Source organism: Bos indicus x Bos taurus, chromosome 18 (assembly GCF_003369695.1).
Source record: "Bos indicus x Bos taurus breed Angus x Brahman F1 hybrid chromosome 18, Bos_hybrid_MaternalHap_v2.0, whole genome shotgun sequence".
NCBI classification, from domain to species: domain Eukaryota; kingdom Metazoa; phylum Chordata; class Mammalia; order Artiodactyla; family Bovidae; genus Bos; species Bos indicus x Bos taurus.
The window spans coordinates 31,056,286-31,081,097 of record NC_040093.1 but is presented as its reverse complement, the minus strand read 5'-3'; the positions used below and the strand labels follow the sequence as shown (position 1 = coordinate 31,081,097).

Here is a 24,812-nt window from a genome sequence, read left to right as displayed (position 1 = left end):
AAATGACAGTAAAACTGCTTCCCTTGACATGTACATCAGTCTCTGTGTACTTAGTTTTGCAGTGGTGCCCGGGTCCTAGAGGTGTATCTTACAGGCTCAGTGTTGCGTGTTCTCTCATTTTCCACCGTTTGTGCTCATTTCACAGAGTAGACTGGCAAGAGGAACTTGTTGAATTGTGATTTGGCCATACCCTGCTCAGTTTTGCTGATAGCAAACAAAAAGAATTGCTGCCTTCAGTAGCCAGTCTCTCTAGGATCCACACCTCATCCTGTGATTTTCTTGTGTGGACAGTCTCAGCTCCTTCGAACTTTGGATTATGCTTAGGGATACAAAGATCATCCAGTGTGGAGTTTGCCTCTGTAAAGATGACCTGGGGACTGTGAGCTCCATGAAGGAGCCTATGCCTTCATGGAGCTCATAGTCTAGCCAGCCTTTGTTTATAAGCTGGGGTCTTCCCTCAGTGTCTGGGGCATCAGTTCTCAACTGCTAATAATCTAGCAAGTAAATTGTAAACTCACTCCCCTGAACAATTAGACAGTTCAAAGACTCCAGGTTATAAATTTCTTAAAATGTGGTTTTCTAGCCATGGCAGAACACCAGCTACTTAAAGGAGCATTGTGCTTATACTATAGTTTTTTAAAGAATTGAGATGTGGCATCTCAAAAAAGAAGTTGAGGTCGTCTCAGGAGGATTGCTGCTTGAAGCAGTGGGGTAATCAAGGGTGGTGTAAGTATACCAGGTGACAGCAAGAGGAGCCTGTTGAGAGTAGGGGGTCTCAGCCAGTTCTGACCACCACCCTGACAGGACAGTCCCAGCAGTCACATCACACTGCCTACAAGATCAGTGGGGGAAACACCTTAAGTCAAGACCTCACTAAGTTATTATCCCACCCAGTACTCACTAAGAGTTCCTGTGGAGAGTGACTACAGTGATGCCATTCAACTGTCTTGATCCCCACAGTAATGATTCCCTCACTCAAAGGAATCAGAAACTAAAATAGTCTCCCTGAGAAACTAAGGGTACCTTTACTTGAGGAGACTTCAGATAGAGTGAGACAAGAAAGTGAGACAAGAAGGGTGCCTCCCGTACCGCCCTGTGTGGACATTCACAAGGATCTGGTACTTGCAGACTTTGGGCACCCAGTCTAGTTTGACAGGACTTTCAGTGGTTTCCATAGGTCACCCATGCTTACCTAAGTGCAGGATTTATCAGTTCAGTTCAGTTCACTCCCTCAGTCATGCCCAACTCTTTGTGACCCCATGAACCGCAGCATGCCAGGCCTCCCTGTCCATCACCAACTCCTGGAGTTCACCCAAACCCATGTCCATTGAGTCAGTGATACCATCCAACCGTCTCATCCTCTGTCGTCCCCTTCATCTCCTGCCCTCAATCTTTCCCAGCATCAGGGTCTTTTCAAATGAGTCAGTTCTTCACATCAGGTGGCCAAAGTATTGGAGTTTCAGCTTCAGCATCAGTCCTTCCAAGGAATATTCAAGACTGATCTCCTTTAGGATGGACTGTTCTCCTTGCAGTCCAAGGGACTCTCAAGAGTCTTCTCCAACACCACAGTTCAAAAGCATCAATTCTTCAGTGCTCAGCTTTCTTCACAGTCCAACTCTCACATCCATACATGACCACTGGAAAAACCATAGCCTTGACTAGATGGACCTTCGTTGACAAAGTAATGTTTCTGCTTTTCAATATGCTGTCTAGGTTGGTCATAACTTTCCTTCCAAGGAGTAAGCGTCTTTTAATTTCATGGCTTCAATCACCATCTGCAGTGATTTTGGAGCCCCAAAAAATAAAGTTTGACACTGTTTCCACTGTTTCCCCATCTACTTCCCATGAAGTGATGGCTCCGGATGCCATGATCTTAGTTTTCCGAATGTTGAGCTTTAAGCCAACCTTTTCACTCTCCTCTTTCACTTTTATCAAGAGGCTCTCTAGCTCCTCTTCACTTTCTGCCTTAAGGGTGGAGTCATCTGCATATCTGAGGTTATTGATATTTCTGCCGGCAATCTTGATTCCAGCTTGTGCTTCCTCCAGCCCAGCGTTTCTCATGATGTACCCTGCATAGAAGTTAAATAAGCAGGGTGACAATATACAGCCTTGACGTACTCCTTTTCCTATTTGGAACCAGTCTGTTGTTCCATGTCCAGTTCTAACTGTTGCTTCCCGACCTGCATACAGGTTTCTCAAGAGACAGGGCAGGTGGTCTGGTATTCCCATCGCTTTCAGAATTTTCCACAGTTTATTGTGATCCACACAGTCAAAGGCTTTGGCATAGTCAGTAAAGCAGAAATAGATGTTTTTCTGGAACTCTCTTGCTTTTTCCACGATCCAGCGGATGTTGGCAATTTGATCTCTGGTTCCTCTGCCTTTTCTAAATCCAGCTTGAACATCTGGAAGTTCACGGTTCACGTATTGCTGAAGCCTGGCTTGGAGAATTTTGAGCATTACTTTACTAGCGTGTGAGATGAGTGCAATTGTGTGGTAGTTTGAGCATTCTTTGGCATTGCCTTTCTTTGGGATGGGAATGAAAACTGACCTTTTCCAGTCCTGTGGCCACTGCTGAGTTTTCCAAATTTGCTGGCATATTGAGTGCAGCACTTTCACAGTATCATCTTCCAGGATTTGAAATAACTCAACTGGAATTCCATCACCTCCCCTAGCTTTGTTCGTAGTGATGCTTCCTAAGGCCCACTTGACTTCACATTCTAGGATGTCTGGCTCTTGGTGAGTGATCACACCATCATGATTATCTGGGTCGTGAAGCTCTATTTTGTACAGTTCTTCTGTGTGTTCTTGCTACCTCTTCTTAATATCTTCTGCTTCTGTCAGGTCCCTACCATTTCTGTCCTTTATCGAGCCCATCTTTGCATGAAATGTTTCCTTGGTATCTTTAATTATCTTGAAGAGATCTCTAGTCTTTCCCATTCTGTTGTTTTCCTCTATTTCTTTGCATTGATCACTGAGGAAGGCTTTCTTATCTCTCCTTGCTATTCTTTGGAACTCTGCATTCAGATGTTTATATCTTGCCTTTTCTCCTTTGCTTTTTGCTTCCCTTCTTTTCACAGCTATTTGTAAGGCCTCCCCAGACAGCCATTTTGCTTTTTTGCATTTCTTTTTCTTGGGGATGATCTTGATTCCTGTTTCCTGTACAATGTCACAAACCTCCATCCATAGTTCATCAGGCATTCTGTCTGTCAGATCTAGTCCCTTAAATCTATTTCTCACTTTCACTGTATAATCATAAGGGATTTGATTTAGGTCATACCTGAATGGTGTAGTGGTTTTCTCCACTTTCTTCAATTTCAGTCTGAATTTGGCAATAAGGAGTTCTGATCTGAGCCACAGTCAGCTCCCAGTCTTGTATTTGCTGACTATATAGAGCTTCTCCATCTTTGGCTGCAAAGAATATAATCAATCTGATTTCAATGTTGACCATCTGGTGATGTCCATGTGTAGAGTCTTCTCTTGTGTTGTTGGAAGAGGGTGTTTGCTATGACCAGTGCATTCTCTTGGCGAACTCTATTAGCCTTTGCCCTGCTTCATTCTGTACTCCAAGACCAAATTTGCCTGTTACTCCAGGTGTTTCTTGACTTCCTACTTTTGCATTCCAGTCCCCTATAATGAAAAGGACATCTTTTTTGGGTGTTAGTTCTAGAAGGTCTTGTAGGTCGTCATAGAACTGTTCAACTTCAGCTTCTTCAGCATTACTGGTCGGGGCATAGACTTGGATTACTGTGATATTGAATGGTTTGCCTTGGAAATGAACAGAGATCATTCTGTCATTTTGGAGATTGCATCCAAGTACTGCATTTCAGACTCTTTTGTTGACCATGATAGCTACTCCATTTCTTCTAAGGGATTCCTGCCCACAGTAGTATATATAATGGTCATCTGAATTAAATTCACCCATTCCAGTCCATCTTAGTTCACTGATTCCTAGAATGTTGATGTTAACTCTTGCCGTCTCCTGTTTGCAGGATTTATACACGGAAGTTAATGTGAACTATGCTTTTTTCCCCTGATTTACACACAGCTTTGTCTGTGTGTGTGAGGAGTGGGATTTGAAACAGCTTTTATTGTACAAGAAAGAGCTTTGTCAGCTGTAAAGCCCTATGCAGAGTAAGGTGATAGTGGTGATTATCATGGTACCAGAAATTATTCCTCCTCGGATTCTTAGCTTCCTTTTATAATTTTGGGCAAAACACTCTGTCTTCCCATCCACAGAATGAGGGAAATTTTACTGTTGGTATGTTCGTTGCTATTCCACAACCACGTGTGTGTGTGTGTGTGTGTGTGTGTGTGTGTGTGTGTATTTAACTAGAATCATTTTTTAAATGTATTAGACAAAGTCAGAGTTTAAAGATTGTTCCCAAAGAAGAAAGCTTTGGCAAATCAGGTTTTCCATTTTCACCCACTTTCCTGGTTTGTCTCTTGTTGGGTGTTAGTGTTTGTAGAGTTAGGGAGTAAGTTAATGGGTGCTTAGCTCTTGGCTCTTTTATAGAGTGATCTTCCGGTCCAGTCTCAGGTTGGGGGTTACCACTGAGAAGTACTTGTTATTGTAAATCCTCTGTCTTGTTGGGAACCGGAAAGTGGCAGGAGATAATGGCGCCCATGTGTATATTTCCATAGCACCTATGCTGCTGTTTGTTGTACCACAGTTGTGTGATGGTGAACCTTTACACCGTGAGCTCCAACGTGGGCAGAGATTGCACCTGTTTTTCTCACCGTTGTTCCCTTAGCATCTAGCAGAGTGTCTGTCCTAGCCCAGGGTGTCAATGACTAAATATTAGGTGAGTCAGTGAGTGACATTTCCAGAGCTCCATGTTACTTCTGTGGGATTGAGTGAGTCTCTGGCATTATTTTGAGTAGAGAGTGATCTCCTGTAGCATCTCAAGTACTGGTGACCTGGTATTTCTACTTACATGCGGTCTTGCCCCTCAGCCAAACCTGGTAATGCAGCATGCAGCCACTGGCCTCTCTGGGGCTCCGGACCCTGGGCCGCAGGGTTCCATGCCCTGACTGGGAACCTGACCACCTCTACTTATTCTCTGCAGGTTGTGGACCTGGCCTGCTAGCAGATGCGAAGATGCGGGTATTTGAACGCTCAGTGTATTTTGGTGATTCCTGTCAAGATGTTCTTAGCATGCTTGGCTCTCCACACAAGGTCTTCTACAAGTCAGAAGATAAGGTAGGGGAAGTGTGTTTATAAAGTGAATAGGTGATCTTGCTCTTTTTATTTAATCAACTTGAACTTAATAGTGAATAAATATGAACTGCTGTTTTCCCATAGAACCTGTTCTATTAAAGCTAATGGAAAAAAAGTAAAAAACTGATGGAGAAGTAAATTGAAAGCTGTCTTCTGACCCCTGTTGATCAGATTGTTCTCCCTTTCCTTGGAGACCAGGGCCCAGTCTATAGTCAACCGAAGCCGTCTGGGTTGTTCAGCACCAGCATCAGGGACTCTCATGCTCTTGCTTACCCAACAGATGACTATCATACAAGAAACACAACTTGTAGACTCATTTCATCCAAGAGCTGTATTAATGGATTGGATTTTAATTCATTATTATTTTTTCCCCAACAGATGAAGATTCATTCTCCTTCTCCTCATAAGCAAGTTCCATCCAAGTGCAATGACTACTTTTTTAACTACTTCACTCTTGGAGTGGTAAGCTGTGATTCCTTAGAGAACTGTTCCATTTCCCTGGGGGTGTGCAGTGTGCTGGGCAGGCCTGTGTGTACACTTGCAGCTTTAACTGTGCTGGCCTGTGGAAGCCAGAAGGATCTGGCAGGTCCTGGCTTTCAGAACAACCAGCTTCCCTGAGCCCCTTGACAGTCAGGGGGGCCCTGAATCTTCTCATTAGCTTTTAAGGCAAAATCTGTGCTCAGTTACATTTTTAATCTGGTGCTTTTTGTCAGGGAAGATCTCCCTGACCATGTTTGAGTTCCCAAGCAGTGGGAGCTGTAGCCCTCTGCCTGTGGGGCCTACTGGTACAAGGTTTGGAATGAGGAGGCCTGGAGATGGTTGGGTGTGTGTCATCGTCGCATTGTGCTAGGCCTCAGCTGTCCCTTTGGTTGTTGTTTGGGTCAGAGCTGTTCCCCAAGGGCATCCCCATTGTGGAGTGGGTGTCTTCGAGTAGGACATGTCCTCGAAAGCACCCTGCCCGCCTCAATAACTTTACCCACTTGAGCATCCTTGTTTTCTATCCCAGGACATTCTCTTTGATGCGAATACACACAAAGTGAAGAAGTTTGTCCTGCATACCAATTACCCTGGACATTATAATTTTAATATGTGAGTATTCCTGCACCTGCCCCTCCAGGAAAGAGAGCTTGCGGCCTTGGATGTTTGCTAATTCATGAAAAGTAAACGATTTCGTGAGTGTTTTCTGTTCCTGGTACAGTGTCCATTACCTTATATCTCTCCATTTATACCCATTTCACAAATAGAGAAATGGATTCAGAGAGCTTGGCCTCTTATCTGAGGTGATAGGGTCTTCAGAGACCCCCGGCTGTGCCCTTTCTGGTTTGACTCTAGGGCCCAAATCTGGCCTCTCCAGGGCTTTGAGCAGGTGTGCTCGATCCTGTTCTTCCTGGGATGCAGAGTTGAGATGTGGGGGTGGTCAGGTCTCCCAAGGGGTCCCACCTTTACCCGTCTCCCTTCTCTCTCTAGTTATCACCGCTGTGAGTTCAAGATCCCCCTAACCGTAAAGAGAGGTGAGTAGTCAGTGTACTCAGGGTAAGGAAAGGGTTTTAGAGTCAGTCTCTCATGCTTCAAAGAGATGATGATCCAAGCAGAGAGGGTGGCAGTGGTTGGATGTGAGGACTCTTTGCCCACCTGCTTCTCCTCAGAGCCTCAGCTCCTCTGGGTTGGGCTCTTGGTTCTGGGGGCCACGTGGTTCTTGGTCTGTAGTCTTCTGGAAGCCCTTAAGGTCTTATCCTGTGCCTGTGGGATTGTTGGTTTCCAAACTTCAAGCCCAGTGCATAGTGCGGCGAGGGCTGGGGTCGCAGGTGGGCTGAGCCATCTATCTGAGCAGATGTGGAATTGAATCCAGGCCAGGCCAGCTACCAACCATGCTGTGTTCTCTTTTCAGAGAACACAGAGGGTCAGACAGAAACATGCACAACCTACAGCAAGGTGAGCTGCTATTTTTCCCACCTGACAGTCTGAAAATGAGGAGGGTATGAGCCTGCCAACAGTCTGGGTGCCTGTGTCCTTTGGGCCAGCCATTGGTCATAGTGGGGTCGAGTCCCTACTAATCCCCTGTCACCCTCATCCCTCTTTTAGTGGGACAACATCCAGGAGCTCCTGGGACACCCTGTGGAGAAGCCTGTGGTCCTGCACAGGTGAGTGGGGGTTACTTTCTGATCCCCCCACCCACCTCCTCCCCACCCAGAATGACCGGGAACCCTAGCAGTGGGTATGGCTTAAAACTGGCAGGAATTTCTGATGTTGCCACATGCTTCCTGCCCCAGCCCTGTGAGTTAGAACTCAGCCAACAGTTCTGCACATTTACTTGCAACCAGAGGGGCTGCCCCTGGGATAGCTGCCCCTCTCCCTCCTACCTCCAGTTACTCAGAGAGGGAGGCAGTTTGACTAGCTGTCCCCATCACACCTGCTACCTGCTTTAGTTCACAGCCCAGTAACTGGTTGCCCTGCTGTCTGAGGTGCCCTCTCTCTCCTGACTTTGTACACTCCAGTCCAATTACATAATACCCTTCTGTGCCAGCTGGATTGCATAGGATTTGGTGCTTGAGGGAGATCAATCACTGTGCCTCGGACCTCAAGAACCCGTGTGGGAAACACACTCAGAGCCCCGAGGGACCACTGGCTAACAGCCCCTACCCCAAAGGGAACTGGATGCCCCAGCTGGCCTAGGTCTCTGTCTGCCCCTCTAATTCTGGCTTCCCCGGCCTCAGGTCCTCATCCCCAAACAACACCAACCCTTTTGGCTCCACATTCTGCTTTGGTCTTCAGCGGATGATCTTTGAGGTAAGCCCTGGGGGTTGAGTGGCTGGTGATCATGTCAAGGACAGGCAAGTGATGGGGGAGAGAGATTGGGAAGGGCCTGAAGGGCCTGCTGGGCAGGCTCATCCAACAAGATGAGGGGAAATGGGGAGCCCACATTTATATTTGAAAACATGAGTACAATAGCAAAGGGAACCGCAGGGCAAGTGGGGCTCTGTCTGCAGGAATTGGGGGGGTTCTTTAAATGCCATATGAATGAATGTGTGGTGGGGCGAGTGGCTCTTGAGGCCCCACTGGCTGGGAGAAGAATGGAGTGCCCCTGCTTTCCCATCTGGTTGCCATACCTTCAGCAGACCCCTAGCAGTTCCAGAAGGGCTGGACAGATGGGTATGGTGAGGTTTATGTGTCCCGGAGGAACAGGTAGACACAAGGGCAGAGATGACCCTTAACACAAGCCTGGGGGGTGTGGAGGGGTCAGTCCAGCCCCATGTGCAAGTGTGTTGCACACACAGGTGCTGCCTCACGTGCCTTCTCTTCTATAACAGCGCAGGACTGATCCCACTGGGGGTTTTGTGGGAGTTTTGCTGTGCTTACATCCCTTCGACTCCTCCCCCTCGCCTCACTGTCCTCTTCTTACGCCAGGTCATGCAGAACAACCACATTGCCTCGGTGACCCTTTATGGCCCCCCCAGACCTGGTGCCCACCTGAGAACCGCGGAGCTCCCCTAGGAACGTCATGACCCTTGCCCCTCTGCCCCGTGGAACTGTGCATTGCATCCTGTTCAGTGGGCCACCCCGTGGGTTTTCTTGGACATCTTGCCAGTGTGGAAGGGCTGTTGTGTTTTGAGGTGGGGCTCAGGCTGGGCACTCTGCCATGGGGTAAGAGGCCCAGATATTCCTCAGTCCGTTCTCAGCCTGCTGGTGCCAACAGGGGACACAGACTGCAAAGAGAAGCACAAACTCTGAGCCTTGATACCTGGAGCCAGGAGCTCTCAACTAACATGTAAGGAGACAGAGTTCTGTCTCTTTGTCCCACACACATTGGGAAAACTTGGGACTTTTCTATGGCTGAGAACACAGGCACCCAGACAAGGACACGGTCCTGCCTTTGGCCCAACATTGCCACGTGACCTTTAAGGCAAGCAGGTAGCCTGTCCATAGTACTTGGTTGCGACTTTTGCACTACATCCACTTTAGTTACTTGATGAGCTGGCTGTGGCCAAGGTGGCCCACCTGCCCTTCCCTGTTTCTTTCTTGCACGCGCTCCCTGCCAAGCCCAGTAGGCACACCCAAGTGGTTGAAACACAACTTTCTACCATCAAGGTATGTGCCCAGACCTGGCTCTACCTGTCTTGGAGCAAGCCTTCAAGGTCACCTGTTCCCCTGCTTTGCCCCAACGTTGCTGGTGGGGCTGCATGTTTCCATTCTGTTTGCCTGTTTTATTTAATGCCAAAGTTTTAGCCAAAGACATCTTGCTCCTTTTTTGTGTGTTTCAGCGTTCTGTTCTGCACTGTGGGCTTGGCTCTCCTGCCCTGACTCTGGGCAGTGTCCCCCGGCCGGGCCCTTTCACACGGCTCAAGGCCTCTGGGGCTCGTGGAGGGCTGGGCTGCTCCCTCTTCATGGGACTTGCTAAGGAAAGAAGCATATGTGCTTTAAAAATATTAATCCTTTTGAAAAGAATTGAGAAGAGAAATGTATAATTTTATCCCATTTTTAATATTTTGGTCTAGCAACTTGTGATACATAGATGACAATTTTGTGAGGTTTTTCAAATGTGTGTACATATTTTTGTAAATACGACTCTTTTGTAATTAATTCATGTACAGCCTCATCCTGTATAGTTTAACAATGAATGTGCGGGGGACCAGCCCCAGGCTCTTGTGTGATGTTCCCATGACTTCGTGACTGATTAGTGTCTTCCCGTGTGGATGGTGGCCTGGCCAGAGACCCCCACACATCCCACTGTGGAGCAGCCAGGACTCTTCCCATCCTCCTAGAATGGGGGAATCTTCCTCATGCCCTACCCATACCCCTCCTCCAATAAAAGACCTGTGCCCTCAGCAACAGCTCCCCATGTGCTGATGCTGGGATGTTTGTACTAAATAAGCCTGGGGGCATTGGTGTTTTTTGTTTGTTTGTTTTTGAGAAAGGGGGTGGTTGAAGATGGGGAATTTTACAGCTGATATCATCTTAGAAGAGGTTCCCTGGCTTCTCTGAAGGGGGCAGCACAGACTCCAGTGGGAGACTGGCATAGGTACATGGGTGTAGGTTCTTCTCCTGTGGGTAGCTGGAGGTGGGGAGAGACTTCAGGTAGGACAGTGTGCCCAGTCCGTGTGCCTCCATCCCAGGTGTTCCACCTAGTCCAGGGCTCAGGAGGGGCTGGCCCCAGGAAAGCAGATCTAAAGACCTAGACAGGGCTAAGACCAATTCAAACTGGAGGGGCAGACAGGAAGCAAAACACCTACTTTCAGATTGAGCTGTGGCAGAATCGCTGCCGGTTCCATGAGGACTGAGGCCAGGCCTTTTATCCCTTCCTGTGGGGTCCAGTCTTGAGAAAGACCTGCATTTGTTGGCATCACTCTAGGGGTTCTAAACTAAGGAGCATGGTTAGACTTCATGAGCCTCTGCCGCCACCCCTCCCCCCATACATACACTCACACATCCCTGCTCGGAGGACCAAGCATATTCACCTGCTTGGCAAAGAGCCTGGTTCTTCACCACCTCAGCCCTGGCTATCTCAAAAGTGCCACCATCGGATTGGTTCCAGGTCATGGCCCAGTAGAGAGGGTCAGCAGGAGCCAAGCTCAGTCTTCATTCCCTGGGCCTTCTGCAGACAGACACCTGGATACCCCTTTATGGGGAAGAACCACATACACAGCACTAACCCACCTGGGGAACCTACCCTTCAAGCTACCTCCCACTTATATACTGGGTCTGAATGAGGGGGGCTTAGAGCTGTGATAGGAGGCTAGGGGCCCCATTGGAAAGGGCCAGCAGGAACAGGCCATGGACGCGCACAGGCTGGCCCGTTCGGCCCGTGCAGCAGGTGCCACATAAGCCATATGTCAGCAGCTGAGAGCCCGTGCACTACAACCAGCTCGCGATAAAAGCAGGGGTCGAAGGTGTGGAGGTGCGGTGCGGCTGAAGGTCGAGGGATGCCAAAAGTGCGGAAAGCAGGATGAGGCTCAGGCGTGAGGCGCAGGCGCTGTAGACACATGCCCAGAAAGACGTCGTCGATGGGGAAGAGCTCAACCTGCGCGCAGGCACCGGCCAGGCGGCGCAGCGTGGCCCCCGAAAGCACGAAGCCGCCGCCGCCTGCGTAGGCCGGGTAGGCTGGCAGGCCGTACACAGCCTCTGGGATGTAGTACTTGCTGGCCCGCACGCGGATTGGCCGCGCCTGCACGATCACGTCACCTGCAAGCAGGTCCTGCGCCGGGTCCCTCGGCGCCAGGAACTCCAGCAGGTTTCCCACGTGCACGAACACGTCGGCGTCGCCTTTAAAAACGAAGCGCACGTCGGGGCAGTAGTCGGAGGCCCAGGCCAGAAAGTGGATCTCCTTGAGCGTTAGGTTGAAGAAAGTGTCGTCGAAGGCCCAGAGCAGGATGTCCGCGTACGCGCGGCTCTCGGCACGCAGCAGGGCGCTCCAGTGCGTTTGAGTGCCCGCTTCCGCCTCACCTGCGACTGTGCCTGTGCCCCTGGGTACGCCCAGCAAGAACACCCTGCGCACTAGCGCCCCCTGCACACGCCCCTCAGCGCCCCACGTCTGGCGCACGGCCTGGCGCCGCTCGAAGTCCGCCGCCACCGACTTGACGGCGATGAGCAGGTCGGGTCCGCGGGGGAACGCGCCATTTCCTTGGCACTTGTGCGGCTGATTAATGAGGAGAGGGAAGCGCCGCTGGTCTTTGGCGCGCAGATAGCGGCCGAAGTCAAAGGGTCCCGTGGGCGTGGGCGGCTCCGGCGTATCCCCTTCGTAGGCCGGAGGAGCTGCACCCGTGTCCGGGGCCTGAAATACACGGAGCCCTGGGGTGGGCCCCGGCGCCGCCCTCCCTTGTGCTCGCGGCGCGCTCGTCGTCGGGGCCGCGCCTTCTTGCTGCGCGTAGAGCAGGAGGCCGAGGGTGGCGCCGAGGAGCAGCGTGAGCAACGCTTCTCGGCGTAGGCGCAGCCTCCGCCTCATGTCAGCCTGGCCGGCGCTCGCGCCCCCTGCGGAGAGACTCAGTCAGGGGCTCGCGACGTGGAAGCTAACAGCGGCGGGGGCTACCGCCCCGCGCTCCCGGAGGGGAGGCCGCGGGAGGCCACAGGCCAGGGGTCTCCGGCTACTGGTCGTTCACCCCCCTCCGGGGTCCTCCTGTTTTGGACCCTAACTCCCCCCACTGGGATAGACACCCTGAAAGGACAAGAGGTTCCTCCTCTTAGTCGTCTGCCACCCTCTCAGCTCCGGCCCAGGACAGTGCCCCAGAGCCGGGGCGAGAGACGCGGAGCCTCGGCCCCACCCCCTTCCCGCGCCGAGGCCGAATCCCTTCCAACCATCCCTACCCACCACGGCGGTCCTTGGGATCCTGACACACCTTCTGCCCTTGGGAGTGGCGCGGCCCCGGATGCCGGGGCCTCCGGGGCTCAACGCAGGGTCCCAAGGGCGGCCATGGACGGGGCTTGGGCCAAATGCAACGTTGGCAGGAAGGGGGGCCAGGGCCGCTGCCACGTGACCCTACAGCTGTGTACGCCTGGACATCTGGAGCTCAGCTCCGCCCTGGCGCCGCGGGAAAGCTGTCTCCAAGTGGAGACTAATCCCTGAAAGGGATCCTCACGGTCAGCTATTTCTCCGGAAGGCTCCAAGAGGTGAGTTCTGGTCTTCGTTCTGACTTAAAACTGCCCAATTCTGCCTTTCCAGGGGACAGGAAGAAGCACTGGCCTTTTTGGTTAGTTTCCCCACCCTTGCCTCTCCGGAGCCGGAAGGGCCTGGGCTGGCAGGAGCCGCAGCGCAGGCGGGCTTGTCATCCCCTGGCCCCTCCCAGGCCATCCTTGGAAGTGCCTCTTTTCTGCGTACCAGGAGCCCTGGTTCCCCAGGTACATGGAGTCTCCTTTCTCCTGGTTCTGCCATGCCCGCCAGCAGACACACCACACACACAAGGACCAAGACGACTGCTTGCTCAGTTCTCACAGCTCTGCCAGCAGCTGTCATGGGTCATGCCCAGATGGGGGTACTCCTTCTCAGGGAGTCAGGTGACTCGCCCAGGATCAGACAGACAGAAGGTAAGAGCACTGCCCAGGACTTCTGGAATTCCATCCAGGACTCCTCTGTCCTCCCTTGCCCCTCTCCCTACCCATCCGCAGGGATACAGGAGAGGGGGCCAACCCTGTCTTCTTTAACTTCACAGGTGAGCACTTCAATCTATCTCTGCAGAGGCAGTTCTGAGTCCTCTAGTCCCTGGTGGCCCAGGCCAGCATAGCCTCCTGCAGGAGGAAATAACCACGCCTAGGCCCACTGCAGGCCAGACAGGCTGGCAGGGATTGGTTCAGCTTGGGGAACTCCAGAAGTAGGTCAGTGTGCAAAGGGTTTGATCGGAACCCAGGCAGGCAGAGAGGTGAAGACTGAGAGGCCAGACCTTGCCCAGCTATGCTGCCACCTCTCTCTCCCTGGAACTCAGAGCCTCCAGGTGGGGCCTGGAGTAGACAACCCCACCCCACCCCCAACCCCACCCCGGAGTTTCTGAGGGCAGACTAGGGAACCAGCACTGCTGCCCAGCGCCATCTTCTTTCCCAGTGGCTATGACTGCTCCTTCTGACTTCTTCCCACCAGTGTTCTGCCTTCCAAAATAAACCCTCCATCCTGGGCCTCACCCTCCTGCTCACAGACTTTTCAGGAGTCCTCTCCTATCTGTGGCTTTCTCTACTGCTTCCACTCCCATCCCTCCTGTGGTCTGGTATCAGGCTGTCCCCACTATGTCCCAGAAACAGCCTCCACCTAGTAACCTTTTCCCTGACTCCAGTGGACACTCCTCGGCCTTCACAAATTCTCAGCCTCCATCACAGCAGGTAGAGCCATTCCTCTGGCTTCCAATCTGGTTTTCCTCCTTCCTCTTTGGGTTGCTCTTTTTTTCCAGTTGGTGTCCTTCAGGACCTCCCCCTGGGCTGTCCCAGCCACTCCCGCCTGTATATTTCAGAGTCCTTAGCCTTGACCCTCTCCTGAACTCAAACTACAGCTCTAGCTATCCCTGAACTCCTGGTGTTCGATAGGAACATCACGCCCAGCTTGTCCCAAACAGAGCAAGCGCTTCACCTTCCCCAGGGCCCCTATTTCACCAAGCAGATCGCTCCTCCCATCTAACTGGCAAAACTCTGGAGTCCTCTCCCACCTCTCTCCTCATTCAGTGTCACCAGGCCTGTTGTCCTTTGTCCTAAACAGCTCTCAGTGTTCATCCTTTTCCTCCATCTCTGCTACCAACTGCCTCAGCCTGGGGACTGTACTCTCTCTCCCTCTGAATCCTCACTCCCAGCCTGAACTGTCAAACCCCTTTAAAGGCCTCTCACTTGCCTCTGGATAAAATCCAAACTCTTGTAAAATGCCTCTGCCTCCCCCACTCTCCAATGGGTCTCTGCAAATCCACCCACCCCTAGATCCAGCCACTGTAAACCTTCTGTTCTAATACCCCTCCCTCTCACCTTCCTCAAGACTTCACCTGAGGCTGGCCATGTCAAGAATACTGCCCTTCTCTCATTCCATCCCCGCCCCAATATTCACACTCATTTCTCCCCAAGGAAGCCTAACCCCTAACCTGGGTTAGACCCCTGCTCAGTTGTTCCCACAACCCCTTGTATTTTTCACATCCAAAAAATGGGTCGTATTTTATTACTTTATATTCAGAGTCCCACACTGAGTGTGAACTGACAACGGACAAGAATCATGTGTTTTGTTCACCACAGTATTTGCAGCACCCAGGATGATGCCTAGGATACAGCAGGTCCTTAATGAATAATAATGAATGAAGAGGTAAAGTCTGGCTGAAAGCCCTTCTTTTAGGGTGGGAGAAGGTGAAGCAGACCTTGCAGCAGGTCTGTTCTAGATACTAGGGTAGAGACCCATTCACTCTGTCTCTATCCTAGTATCTAGAACACAACGCCCAGTGGCACCCCAGCAGACATGGTGGGTGCTTGTCTGACTCCTGGAGAGGGCCTCCATCATCTCTGCGCAGCAGCTCCAGCAGCTCAGCTAAGTGGGGTTGCCAAGTGTGGTCTCAGAGTCGCATGGTGGACAAGAGGTCAGCAGTAGCAGCAGAAGGGACCTACGGTCATCCAGGTGCTCCAAACCCTGGCTGGGCAACTGACCGACCTCCCCTTTCTCTGGTACTCGGCCTAGGCCAGGCTGCCGTCAGGATTCGCCAGGCCCAGCAAGTCCTCCGCCAGGCTGGTGAGCTCGTTCTCCTCGAGCGCCTCCACCAGGCGCTGCAGCGTGGCGCGGCGGCCCTCGGCCTGCACAAAGCGCCGCAGCAGCTGGAAGGCCTGCTCGTACAGCCCGTCGCGCTCGTATTCATAGGCCAGTGAGTCCAGCGCCGGGTCCCGCAGCGCGCGGCAGCTGCGCTGCAGAGAGCGCCCCACCTTGCGCCACTTGAGGCCCACTGAGCGGGCGAACTTCTGTTGATCCTGCAGGTTCAACGGCCGGTTCACTGCAGAGAGAGTGGGGAGGGAGTGAGCTCGGGATACCCTTCCATTCCCGCCACAACTACCCGGCCCAGACCTCGCCCCTCCCCAAGCTTCATCCTCCTGAGGATCCTGCCTTTCCCTCTCTCCGAGAGTCTCACCTATGGGCTGACCCTGGAACAAAAAAGTCTGGCCAGGCTGCGGTGGTGGCGGTTTTTCCTCCGGCGGAGAAGGTGCCAGAGACTGCAAGGGGGCTGGAGTGCCTTGCACGTCGCTTCCTTGGCCCCCCGCCGAACCGCACGTCAGATTCCTGAGCGCATTCTCCAACTCGGTGAGTTCCTCATCCCGGAGCCGGTCAGGCTAGAGAGGAGAGTGCGGCGTCGGTGGGGGTCTCCGCAGCGAATTCCCGCCCCACCCCACCCTGGCCCCAGCCCGGCCGCACCTTCTGGGCGCATATGCAGTTCAAACAGCGCTCCTCGTTGGTCAGCAAGGCATCCAGCTGCTCGGCGCCAGCGCGCAGCTCCAGTTGCAGTGGCACCGAGTTCAGGGCCAGTGCCCGAGCCAGGCACCCTTGCAGCGTGGCTCTTAGCGCCCCCTCGCGGTAGGCGCGGAGGAAGCGGCTGCACGCCTGGCGCCCGCTGAAACGCAGTTGCACGATCAGCTGCGGATCGCTGCGGTGGATCTTGAGCATCTGCAGCACGTCGGGGCTCCCGCCACTCTCTGCGGAGGCGGGCAGTCAGGCGCCATGCGGGGCCATGCTCCATGAGGCCGGAGAAGGAATGAAGCCTGAGATGAGACGCCCCCCCACCCCCAGACACCTAGGGGCGCAGGTATACTCCAGAGTTCCCGGCTGGGAAGCCGAATGATAAGGCAAACAGCAACAACCCAGAATAAAGGCCAGGACCTATCACAAGGATCACCCTGAGACGGAGTGGGTGCCACTCTGAAGCCTCAAATGAGGGTTGACAAAAGGAACGTAGAAGAGACTTTGCAGAGTAGAAAGGGGCGTTTGCCCTGGGCACCCCAGACCTCTGGGTAGGCAGCTGGCCATGCAGTGGGCGGGAGGTTTCAGGTCTTCCGCCTCCTAGTACTGCTTCCCCCCTCCCAAGGAGAGGGGCTCTCGCTGTTCTGAGGCTGGGGCCAGATCCCCCAACCAGCTTCAACCTCCTGTGGCCTCTGCCCTCAGATGGGAAAAGTAGGCTGGAAAGGGAGGTACTGGGGAAGGGTCTTGGGCAAGGAGTGCTGCAGTGAGAGAGGAAAAGAAGAGAGAGAGTGTAATGTAAGATAAGTAGAAAGCAGTGAGCAAGCGGCCTGATCTGGGGAGTGGGGGAGGGGCATGGAGTAGGGGAATATTAGTGCACACATAGGTAGACTACACACAGACACAGGGACACAAGTCTATACCGAAGGGCACTTATGCGTACCAGAGAAGAAAGACCCTACATAACCAGGCATCCTCCTCCTGTCATCCCCAAGGAATCTTTTCCTCAAACCAGTGATTAAGCACAAGCCCACAGAGTCGAAGAGGTTGCGGGGGTCTCAGTCCCTGGCCCCGCCCACAAAAGCCCCAGGCCGCCCTTTCTTCCCCAAGTGCCTGCCCAGCCACACACCTGCTAGGGCAGTCTGGAGAGCCCCGTACATTGCCACTTTCTGCTGCTGGTGAGCGTAGGCATCGGACAAGACCACTTTGTCCAGTGAGGACTCCACAAACAGGTATGCGCTGCCCACCCACTCCTCAAGCCCATTTGGCCCAGCCGCCATCTTGCTCCTGGGGACAGAGATAAGCATTCAGATCACCCCCGGCCCAGCCCTGGAGACAGCTTTCCAGTCCCACATGGCCCAGCTGTCCCCACCCAGATGGCACACTTTTGAAGGTAAGTTCATAATCCCCTAGGCAGCTCCTTTTGCTTCTGGTCCTAGCTCAGCTAAGAGTTGTAGTCAGGACTGTCCCTCCACTGCCTTCTCTCAGAAAGAGCCCAGGGTCACAGGGGTGGGAGAGGAGAGGGACAATGTTGCAGTAAAAGCAAAGAAGTTCTGCCCCCCTCCTCAGGGCAGGGTGTCTTTCTTTTCAAAGCTGACTGGAGACACCCTCCTCCTGGATGGTGCCCACCCCCACAGGACAACCAGACTCATGTCCTGGTATGCCCTCAGTTCATATTTGAGGATCCCTGCAGGAGAAGGCAATGGCACCCCACTCCAGTACTCTTGCGTGGAAACTCCCATGGATGGAGGAGCCTGGTAGGCTGCAGTCCATGGGGTCGTGAAGAGTCAGACACGACTGAGCGACTTTCACTTTTCAATTTCATGCATTGGAGAAGGAAATGGCAACCCACTCCAGCATTCTTGCCTGGAGAATCCCAAGGACAGAGGAGCCTGGTGGGCTGCCTTCTATGGGGTCGCACAGAGTCGAACACAACAGCAGCAGGGATCTCAGAGCCCCCACTTAGGTTTATTCTCCAGCATTCCTGCTGTACCTCCTGGCTTCACTTCAAAGGACACCTGTAGTTTGCTCCTGCCCAGATTCTCTACCCCAGTCCTGACTGACCTCTGGGGACTTCCCTCTACCCTTTTCTCAATCCACAGGCCTGTTGGAAGGACCAACCTCGCCCCTGACGTCCAGCCTAGCCAATCTGCATCTTCCATTCACCTTCCTGAAATGGTTTGTTCTGAGTTGGGCATAGGATTCATATTGGACCTATCAGAATCAACCTGCAATTTGGGCTTCCCTGTTGGCTCAGTGAGTAAAGTGTCTGCCTTCAATGCAGGAGACCTGGGTTCAATCCCTGAGTTGGGAAGATCCCCTGGAGAAGGAAATGGTAACCCACTCCAGTATTCATGCCTGGAGAATTCCATGGAAGGAGCCTGGTGGCTGCAGTCTATGGACTGTCAGACATGACTTAGCAACTAAACCAATAGGAAAGAGGAACAAGTTTCCCTTTCCTATCTTGAAGCTGAGCTAGAAGGAAGGGTAGGTCTCCTTTGCCATTCTCAGCCTGACTGAGAATGAAACTGGCATAGAAAGCTACAGAGCCAAGAGATGAAGAAGTGCACCCCTAACCACACCATGTCCCCGGCTCTAGCTGCATCTTGGACTTTTCTGTTATGTGAATTAAATCATTCCTTTTTAGTCTCAAGTCTTTGGAGACAGTCTCTTGTCTGATGCCATTCAAGTTGTTCTGATACAGGCTCCTTCTCTGTCCAAACACAGTCAGGGCCCTTGACATTAGCATCTCCTCTAATCTATCTTCAACAAAATCCTAGCTCTAGATCAAGGAGCAAAATTCTCACTCAGGGAACCATGGCACTGGCCTGTCAGTGGCCTCCCAGCTATAGCACTATGAGCAACAGGTGGAGAACTGCCCTGCCTCTTCTTCAGACCTTACCTGAGGCAACATCATACCCTTTTCCTAGAAAAATGGGTTCAAGGGAATTCCCTGGTGGTCCAGTGGTTAGGACTCAGTGCTTTCACTGCCAAGGGCCTGGGTTCAATCCCTGGTCAGGGAACTAAGATCCCTCAAGCTGTGCGGTGCAGCTGGCAAATTTAAAAAATAGTAATAATAAAGGAAAAGAGAAATGGCACCCTCCACTTTCACCAGACCTGGCAGGAAGAATGATACCTGATAACCCTACCCTGAGTTTGAGCACAGGGAACATATCTTTTGACCAGCTCCCCCCATAATCTTTTGGTAGAAAACTTACTAATACTTGTGTGTTTATCCAAAACAATAGAAATTAACAAAAAATTAGCATTGTTTATTTCTCTTGGGGAAGAGGGAGATTGGGGTGGTTTTTATTTTCATTTTATTTAAATATTCTACTTTATGTGAAAGAGAGATTTCTTTTGTATTAAAAAGGCATATTTGTTTTTCTTAAAAAGCAAAACAAAACAAAAACGGGGTAGATGACAAGTGGGACCAAGAGCAGTAGGGAGACAAGTGGGAAGTCCTGGGGTATTGGCCCAGAGTGGAGAAGTGGGAACCTGGCCCCAAAACATTTCCTCTTTCACATCTTCTTAGCCCCCTGACTGAAGGGTGCTGACCCCATAGGGTGGGTAAGTAAGGGCAGGACCAGACAGTCCTCTGCCCAACTGGCCAGCCTGCAGGACACTGCAAACCAAGAGGAGGGGGAATCTCTGTCATACTCTCTAGGACTGGAACAGGAGAAGTCAAACCAGCCTGATAACTGTTGAAAAGTGGCAGGGGTGGGGCGGGGTGAGGGGCGGGCCTTGCCTCGCTAAGCCCCCTTGGGAACTCTTGTGTCCCTTCACAGAAGCCCCTCCTCGGGAAGCCCCGCGCCCCACCCACCTGGAGTCCGCCTCTCTACCAGCGGGGCCCGCCGGGGTCCTGGGAACTCTTAGTTGGGCTGAGATCGTAAGGGACACGTGGGTACCGACTCAGGAAAATATGCCCCTGCCATCGGTAGCCAGCCGGCGCAGCGCTCTATTAACACTGACAGAGGATGAGATGGTTGGATGGCATCACTGACTCACTGGACATGAGTTTGAGCAAACTCTGAGAGATGGTGAAGGACAGGGAAGCCTGGCGTGCTACAGTCCACGGGGTGGCAAAGAGTTGGACACGATTTAGCGACTGAACAATAACAGTCCTGAGTAGCTCCACTTCTGGCCGGCTAGGCGGTGACGACCTGCAGGGGTGGCCTCTCAAGGACTGAAAAGCTGCGAGTCCCAGCATCTACTCAAGTAGAGCCTCTCAGAGTTCTGGAGGGGAGCTCCCCGGCCTCCCACTAGCCCACCCTCCTGCTGGAGTTTCGCGTTTGCAACTGACTCTGACCGGCCAAGGGGTTTCTCTCGAATGTCTGTTCAGAACCAGTACCACCCCGTCCTCTCACCCACAGGGCCCTGCCGCCCCTTGAAAGCCCCTAGCTGGGACAAGGCACTCGCAGGGGCCAGCGTCGGTACCCTCACTCCAGCCTCCCACAGAAACCGCCCAATAGGCCACCACCACCACCACTTGACCCGAGCAGCCGCGGGTGAGAACCGCACCGCGCCTGTGCTCCTGAGTCAGGACCCGCCTCGGCTCCTGCCGGCAACGGAAAGCCCACCCACCCTCTGCACTAACCTGGCCGCCTGGGCCCGGCCTGGATTCCCACGCCCGCCGGCTTCCACTGGACTCGCGCTGCTTCCGGGTGTGCGCGGAGCGCAGGGGCGGCACCCCAGTCCGAGCCGCCCCGTCCGTCCCGGCGTCCCGCCCCCCGGGTTCCCCGCGGTTCCTTCCCGCCACTGTCCTCTGCGGCCAGTCCCCAGCCTCTGGGCAAAGCCCACCCGATCCGCTGCGCAGGTAAGACACTGGCGCCTGAGGTCAAACAGCAGGCGGAACTGCCCGCGGCAAGGGACTTCGAGGACTTGCGGTTCTTACGAGACCGGAGGGCCCCAGGGTGAGAGCCGATCCTCTTTCTCCAGCGCGTAAAGGATGGAGCAACGAGGGGGCGTCCCCTTCTGGGTGGTCGAGCTCCTCTGATTCTACCTGACACTCTGAACTGGGTGCCTAGTTCAACAGTGGCGGAGGGTATCAGAAACTCCCGGGTACTCGAGACATAAATTCCAGCAGGGACCGTTAGCCTAGAAAATATGGGAAAATAGAAAATTGGCCAGTGGCGTCAAACGTTGTGTACGAAAACCTTTAAGCACCTTAAACTAAAATTGGCAGCTTCAAAAAGGACGCACAGTCTCCAACAAAGGCCGCGCTCTGATGTGGGTCTGTGGAATTCCAGTTGAGCCTAAACCGCCCAACGGGTGCCTGGGCTGCTCGGGGTTCAGGATCGGAATTTGAATCCAGGGTCCCTCAGGCCCCCATAACCCCAAGATTTTCTCCGCCTCCCTGGCCTCTCATTGGAAGAACCCAAGTTGTCTCCCCCAGTGAAGTGGGGGAAGGAGCCTCTCTTCTCCTCGCGTATTCAGCTACGCCCGACCCGCACCTCTGCTTCCTGATTGGCTCCTGGTCCCTGTCAATTAAAAGTTTTCCTTAATGTTCCCGCCCTATTAACCCTGCCGTCACTCTCTAGTGACGGGTGGGGTTAGGACCAGGTTTCTCAACTTGGGACCTGTGGCATACACCTGCACTTGTTGAAATTCATATTCCTGGACCCTACTGTTTGAGGAGAGCTTGATTTAGTAGGTGGGGCCATGAAATCTGTAAGGTAAACAAATGTCCGGGTGATTCTGCTGCCCAGAGCCCTTTTAGAAGCCATTTCAATGGCCCTTGGTGTTTGGGCTCCATCGTTCCCTAAGTACTCAGGGTCTAAGTTGGGAGGCAAGCAGTTCAGTGACCTCTATAAGACTAGTCCGGGCTCTCTGGCCGCCGTGATGGTGCGGTAGAGGGAGACTGGGGCGAGGGATTGAGGAAGACGTGGTGGTCTGGAGTCAGGGCCTGGGCAATGGCCCTCCAACTTCCTCAGAGACTTTGGTGACTAGGAGAAAGATCTGACAGCATCGTCCCAAATCCAGGTATTTGGCTTTATCAACCTGGTGCACGGGTTGTGGTGAGTTCCTTCTAATAGAGTATTATAAAACGTGGATTCGTTCAACAAGTGAGAACATAGTTTAAAGGAAGAATCAGAAATGCTCGGCATCCCAGGCAGATTTCACGGGTCTGAGATCTGTGTACAGAGTTCCAGGCTTGGTTTAATAGCTTGGTTAAATGCTCTGCTGTCACAGTCTTGAAATCCTCGATAATATTTTAAACAGAGAGACCCACGTTTTCATTTTGCACTGGGCTCTGCAAATTTACATAGCGGATCCTGGGCCCCAAGCATTTCTACACATATGCTCCAAGTGTTCCCCTGAACACTGTGGCCTTCCTGCAGGGGGGCCCCCACCTGGCCATGGCCGAGCCTGGAGAACAGCTGCCGGAGGAGGTGCTGGCGCTCATCTTCCGCCACCTGCCCCTGCCCGACCGCGCTGCTGCAGCGAGGGTCTGCAGAGCTTGGGCTGCCGCTGCCACCTGCAGCGCTGTGTGGCACGACACGAGCATCAGGTGAGCAGGCTCTCCCCCCTCCCACCTTCTCCCAGTATTGGTAGAGTCAGAGGTTGGGGCGATGCAGTGACTCTTCTCCGTATTAAAAAGCGTCATTTCTAACATTGGCCACCTACTGTGTACCAACCATTGTTCTAAGGGCCTTACGTATACCAATCTTTCTAATCCTCACAAACACTTTATGTGATGGACGGATAGTAAGTATTATTATCTCCATCGCACAGATAAAAAATTGAGACAGATTTAATTACTTCCTCACTCAGCTGAGAAGTGACAGGCAGAATGTGAATGCCGCAGCTCACAGGCCCCGCCCCGCCTCCTGAAGACCAATGAGAAAGGCCATTTTCTAAAATATCCTGGCTTTCTCCGGCACGGTTTCAACTGGCGGCAGATGCGTCTGAAGGAAGGGACAGGGTTCCCTCGTAGCATCCCTAGGAGCGACCAGGCACGGTCGGACCAAGGAGGTGTGTGGGTAGGAGGCAGGAAGTGGGGATGGTAACCGGAACCCAGAGAGAGGGGTGGGTTAGAGTCCTCTCGCCAGGTCGCAGGGACTTGGCCGGCCGACGCCTTTTCTCCACCACTCTACCCCCAAGTTGCGACTGTGAGCTGGAAGGCATGCTGCCGCCGTATCTGTCCGCCTGCCTGGACCACGTTCAGAATCTATGGCTGGAATTTGAGCCGTCGAGGAAGTCGAGTCGCAGGGCGGCCACGGACTTACTGACTGCACTGACGGGCCGTACCCCTGGGCTGCGAGGCCTGTGCCTGGAATGCCGCGGAGAAAAGCCGCTCTTCGACGCCGGCCGCGACGTCCTGGACGCGGTGCACGCCCTCTGTGGGGCGGCCAGCGCGCTGCGCCACCTCGACCTGCGGCGCCTGCCCTTCTCACTGGACGACGCGCTAGTGCTGCAGGTGGCACACGGTTGTCCGGAGCTCCGCAGCCTTTTTCTAGATAACAGAACGCTGGTGGGCAGCGTGGGGCCGGGCTCCGTGCTCGAGCTACTAGAGGCCTGCCCCTGCCTGCGCGCCCTTGGCTTGCACCTGGCCAGCCTGTCGCGCACCGCGCTTGAGGCACTGGCGGCGCCAGAGCGCGCGCCTTTCGAGCTCCTCGCCCTGCGGTGCGCGTGTCCGGAAGACGCACGCGCGCCCCCCCTGCCTGATGAAGCCTGGGCCGCGTTGAGCCTCCGCCACCCGGGACTGCAGGTAGAGCTGGAGCTAGAGCCGGTGCTGCCTGCAGAGAGCGTGACGCGCGTCTTGCAGCCAGCCGTACCCGTGGCTACGCTGCGCCTCAGCCTCTCTGGGGACACCGTAGGTCCAGTGCGCTTCGCGGCGCGCCACTACGCCGCAACATTGCGCGCGCTTGAGGTGCGCGCCGCAGCCTCGGCCGAGCTGGATGCCGCACTGGAGGAGCTGGCAGCGCGCTGCGCGGGCCTGCGCGAGGTGCACTGCTTCTGCGTGGTGCGGCCTTCCGTGCTGCACGCCTTCCGCGCGCGCTGCCCGCGCCTGCGCAGCTACACGCTCAAGGTAACGCGGGAGCCGCATCCCTGGCGGCCCACGCTTGTGGCGTGATGGGACAAACGCTCTTTCCGCTCCCTGCGGACGTGTGTCCTCTGAAATGCTGCGTGGGTTTGCCCAGGGGCGGGCCAGCTGTTCGACCTCTTCTTTGGGACTCTTGCCTCTTGTCCCTCTCGAGGATTGGAGCCTATGTATGGAGTGGCGTCGGTACCGGTCCAGGGCGCCCTGAGTCCATTCATTGCTTTCAACATCTGCAGACACCCACTGTCCCCACAGTACAGGGATCACCCTCCTCCAATCCCAGTCCTCTGCAAACATGTCGCTAGCTCGGCGGTCCTGGCGTGGGGGGAGGGAGGGCACTGGCTCAAGTTGTGCCTCAGGGGGATGTGTGTTAGTGCCTCTAGAGTGAGTGTGAAATAAATCAAGCATTATCTCTGCGTCCTGTGAAAGGCCGGGTCTGCTCTGAACTGACAGAGGCTGGAAGAAGGGTAGGGAGGGTTTGAGACCTCAAGGTCCATTTCTACCGGTGCGGCTGCATCGGTCAGGGTTGGGGTCCTGACATCTTCGGAATGACAGCGTCCCAAGTTCCGCGGGAGGGTATCTGCTTCTCCTCCCCACCGTCGCTGCTCCTATCTGCCACTCTCCCCGAGGCTTGGCTGTGCCCATTCCATCGCTTTCCCAGCCTACATCAG

The 24,812-nt window shown here is 53.6% G+C and overlaps 4 protein-coding genes and 1 long non-coding RNA gene across 10 annotated transcripts in view; 3 read left to right on the top strand and 2 right to left on the bottom strand.

The window, feature by feature from the left end:
* The window catches only part of C18H16orf70 (chromosome 18 C16orf70 homolog), a 29,480-nt gene extending 19,393 nt beyond the window's left edge, over positions 1–10,087 (top strand). For all 3 annotated transcript variants that reach the window (XM_027516331.1, XM_027516332.1, XM_027516333.1), the window contains exons 10-17: positions 5,067–5,200; positions 5,597–5,680; positions 6,225–6,307; positions 6,686–6,729; positions 7,107–7,150; positions 7,301–7,359; positions 7,933–8,005; positions 8,624–10,087. In XM_027516331.1, coding sequence (XP_027372132.1) covers positions 5,067–5,200; positions 5,597–5,680; positions 6,225–6,307; positions 6,686–6,729; positions 7,107–7,150; positions 7,301–7,359; positions 7,933–8,005; positions 8,624–8,710 — 608 coding nt within the window. In that variant the 3' untranslated portion in view covers positions 8,711–10,087. The remainder of the gene's footprint in view (positions 1–5,066; positions 5,201–5,596; positions 5,681–6,224; positions 6,308–6,685; positions 6,730–7,106; positions 7,151–7,300; positions 7,360–7,932; positions 8,006–8,623) is intronic.
* On the bottom strand, positions 9,679–13,098 carry B3GNT9 (UDP-GlcNAc:betaGal beta-1,3-N-acetylglucosaminyltransferase 9). 2 transcript variants are annotated; one of them, XM_027516334.1, is made up of 2 exons: positions 12,519–13,098; positions 9,679–12,181 (listed from the first exon to the last, which is right to left on the bottom strand). In XM_027516334.1, exon 2 carries the CDS (start codon positions 12,153–12,155, stop codon positions 10,950–10,952), a length of 1,206 nt encoding a protein of 401 aa, XP_027372135.1. In that variant the 5' UTR covers positions 12,156–12,181; positions 12,519–13,098; the 3' UTR covers positions 9,679–10,949. The 2 variants fall into 2 exon arrangements, with proteins under 2 accessions (XP_027372135.1, XP_027372136.1); XM_027516335.1 differs by having other exon boundaries at positions 12,547–13,098.
* Positions 13,099–13,131: 33 nt separating this feature from the next.
* LOC113876753 lies at positions 13,132–15,174 on the top strand. Of its 2 annotated transcripts, XR_003506576.1 has the most exons (4): positions 13,132–13,231; positions 13,357–13,519; positions 14,903–14,969; positions 15,083–15,174. It is a non-coding gene; the product is annotated as an uncharacterized LOC113876753 (long non-coding RNA). The 2 variants fall into 2 exon arrangements; XR_003506577.1 differs by lacking the exon at positions 13,357–13,519.
* TRADD (TNFRSF1A associated via death domain) lies at positions 14,795–20,774 on the bottom strand. 2 transcript variants are annotated; one of them, XM_027516337.1, is made up of 5 exons: positions 20,695–20,774; positions 17,227–17,384; positions 16,059–16,336; positions 15,778–15,976; positions 14,795–15,642 (listed from the first exon to the last, which is right to left on the bottom strand). In XM_027516337.1, exons 2-5 carry the CDS (start codon positions 17,375–17,377, stop codon positions 15,332–15,334), a joined length of 939 nt encoding a protein of 312 aa, XP_027372138.1. In that variant the 5' UTR covers positions 17,378–17,384; positions 20,695–20,774; the 3' UTR covers positions 14,795–15,331. The 2 variants fall into 2 exon arrangements, with proteins under 2 accessions (XP_027372138.1, XP_027372139.1); XM_027516338.1 differs by lacking the exon at positions 20,695–20,774 and adding an exon at positions 19,921–20,002.
* On the top strand, positions 20,312–24,569 carry FBXL8 (F-box and leucine rich repeat protein 8). The gene is made up of 3 exons (XM_027516319.1): positions 20,312–20,913; positions 22,439–22,608; positions 23,202–24,569. The coding sequence occupies exons 1-3, from the start codon at positions 20,428–20,430 to the stop codon at positions 24,172–24,174; spliced, it is 1,629 nt and encodes a 542-aa protein (XP_027372120.1). The 5' UTR covers positions 20,312–20,427; the 3' UTR covers positions 24,175–24,569.
* The last annotated feature ends 243 nt before the right edge of the window (positions 24,570–24,812 follow it).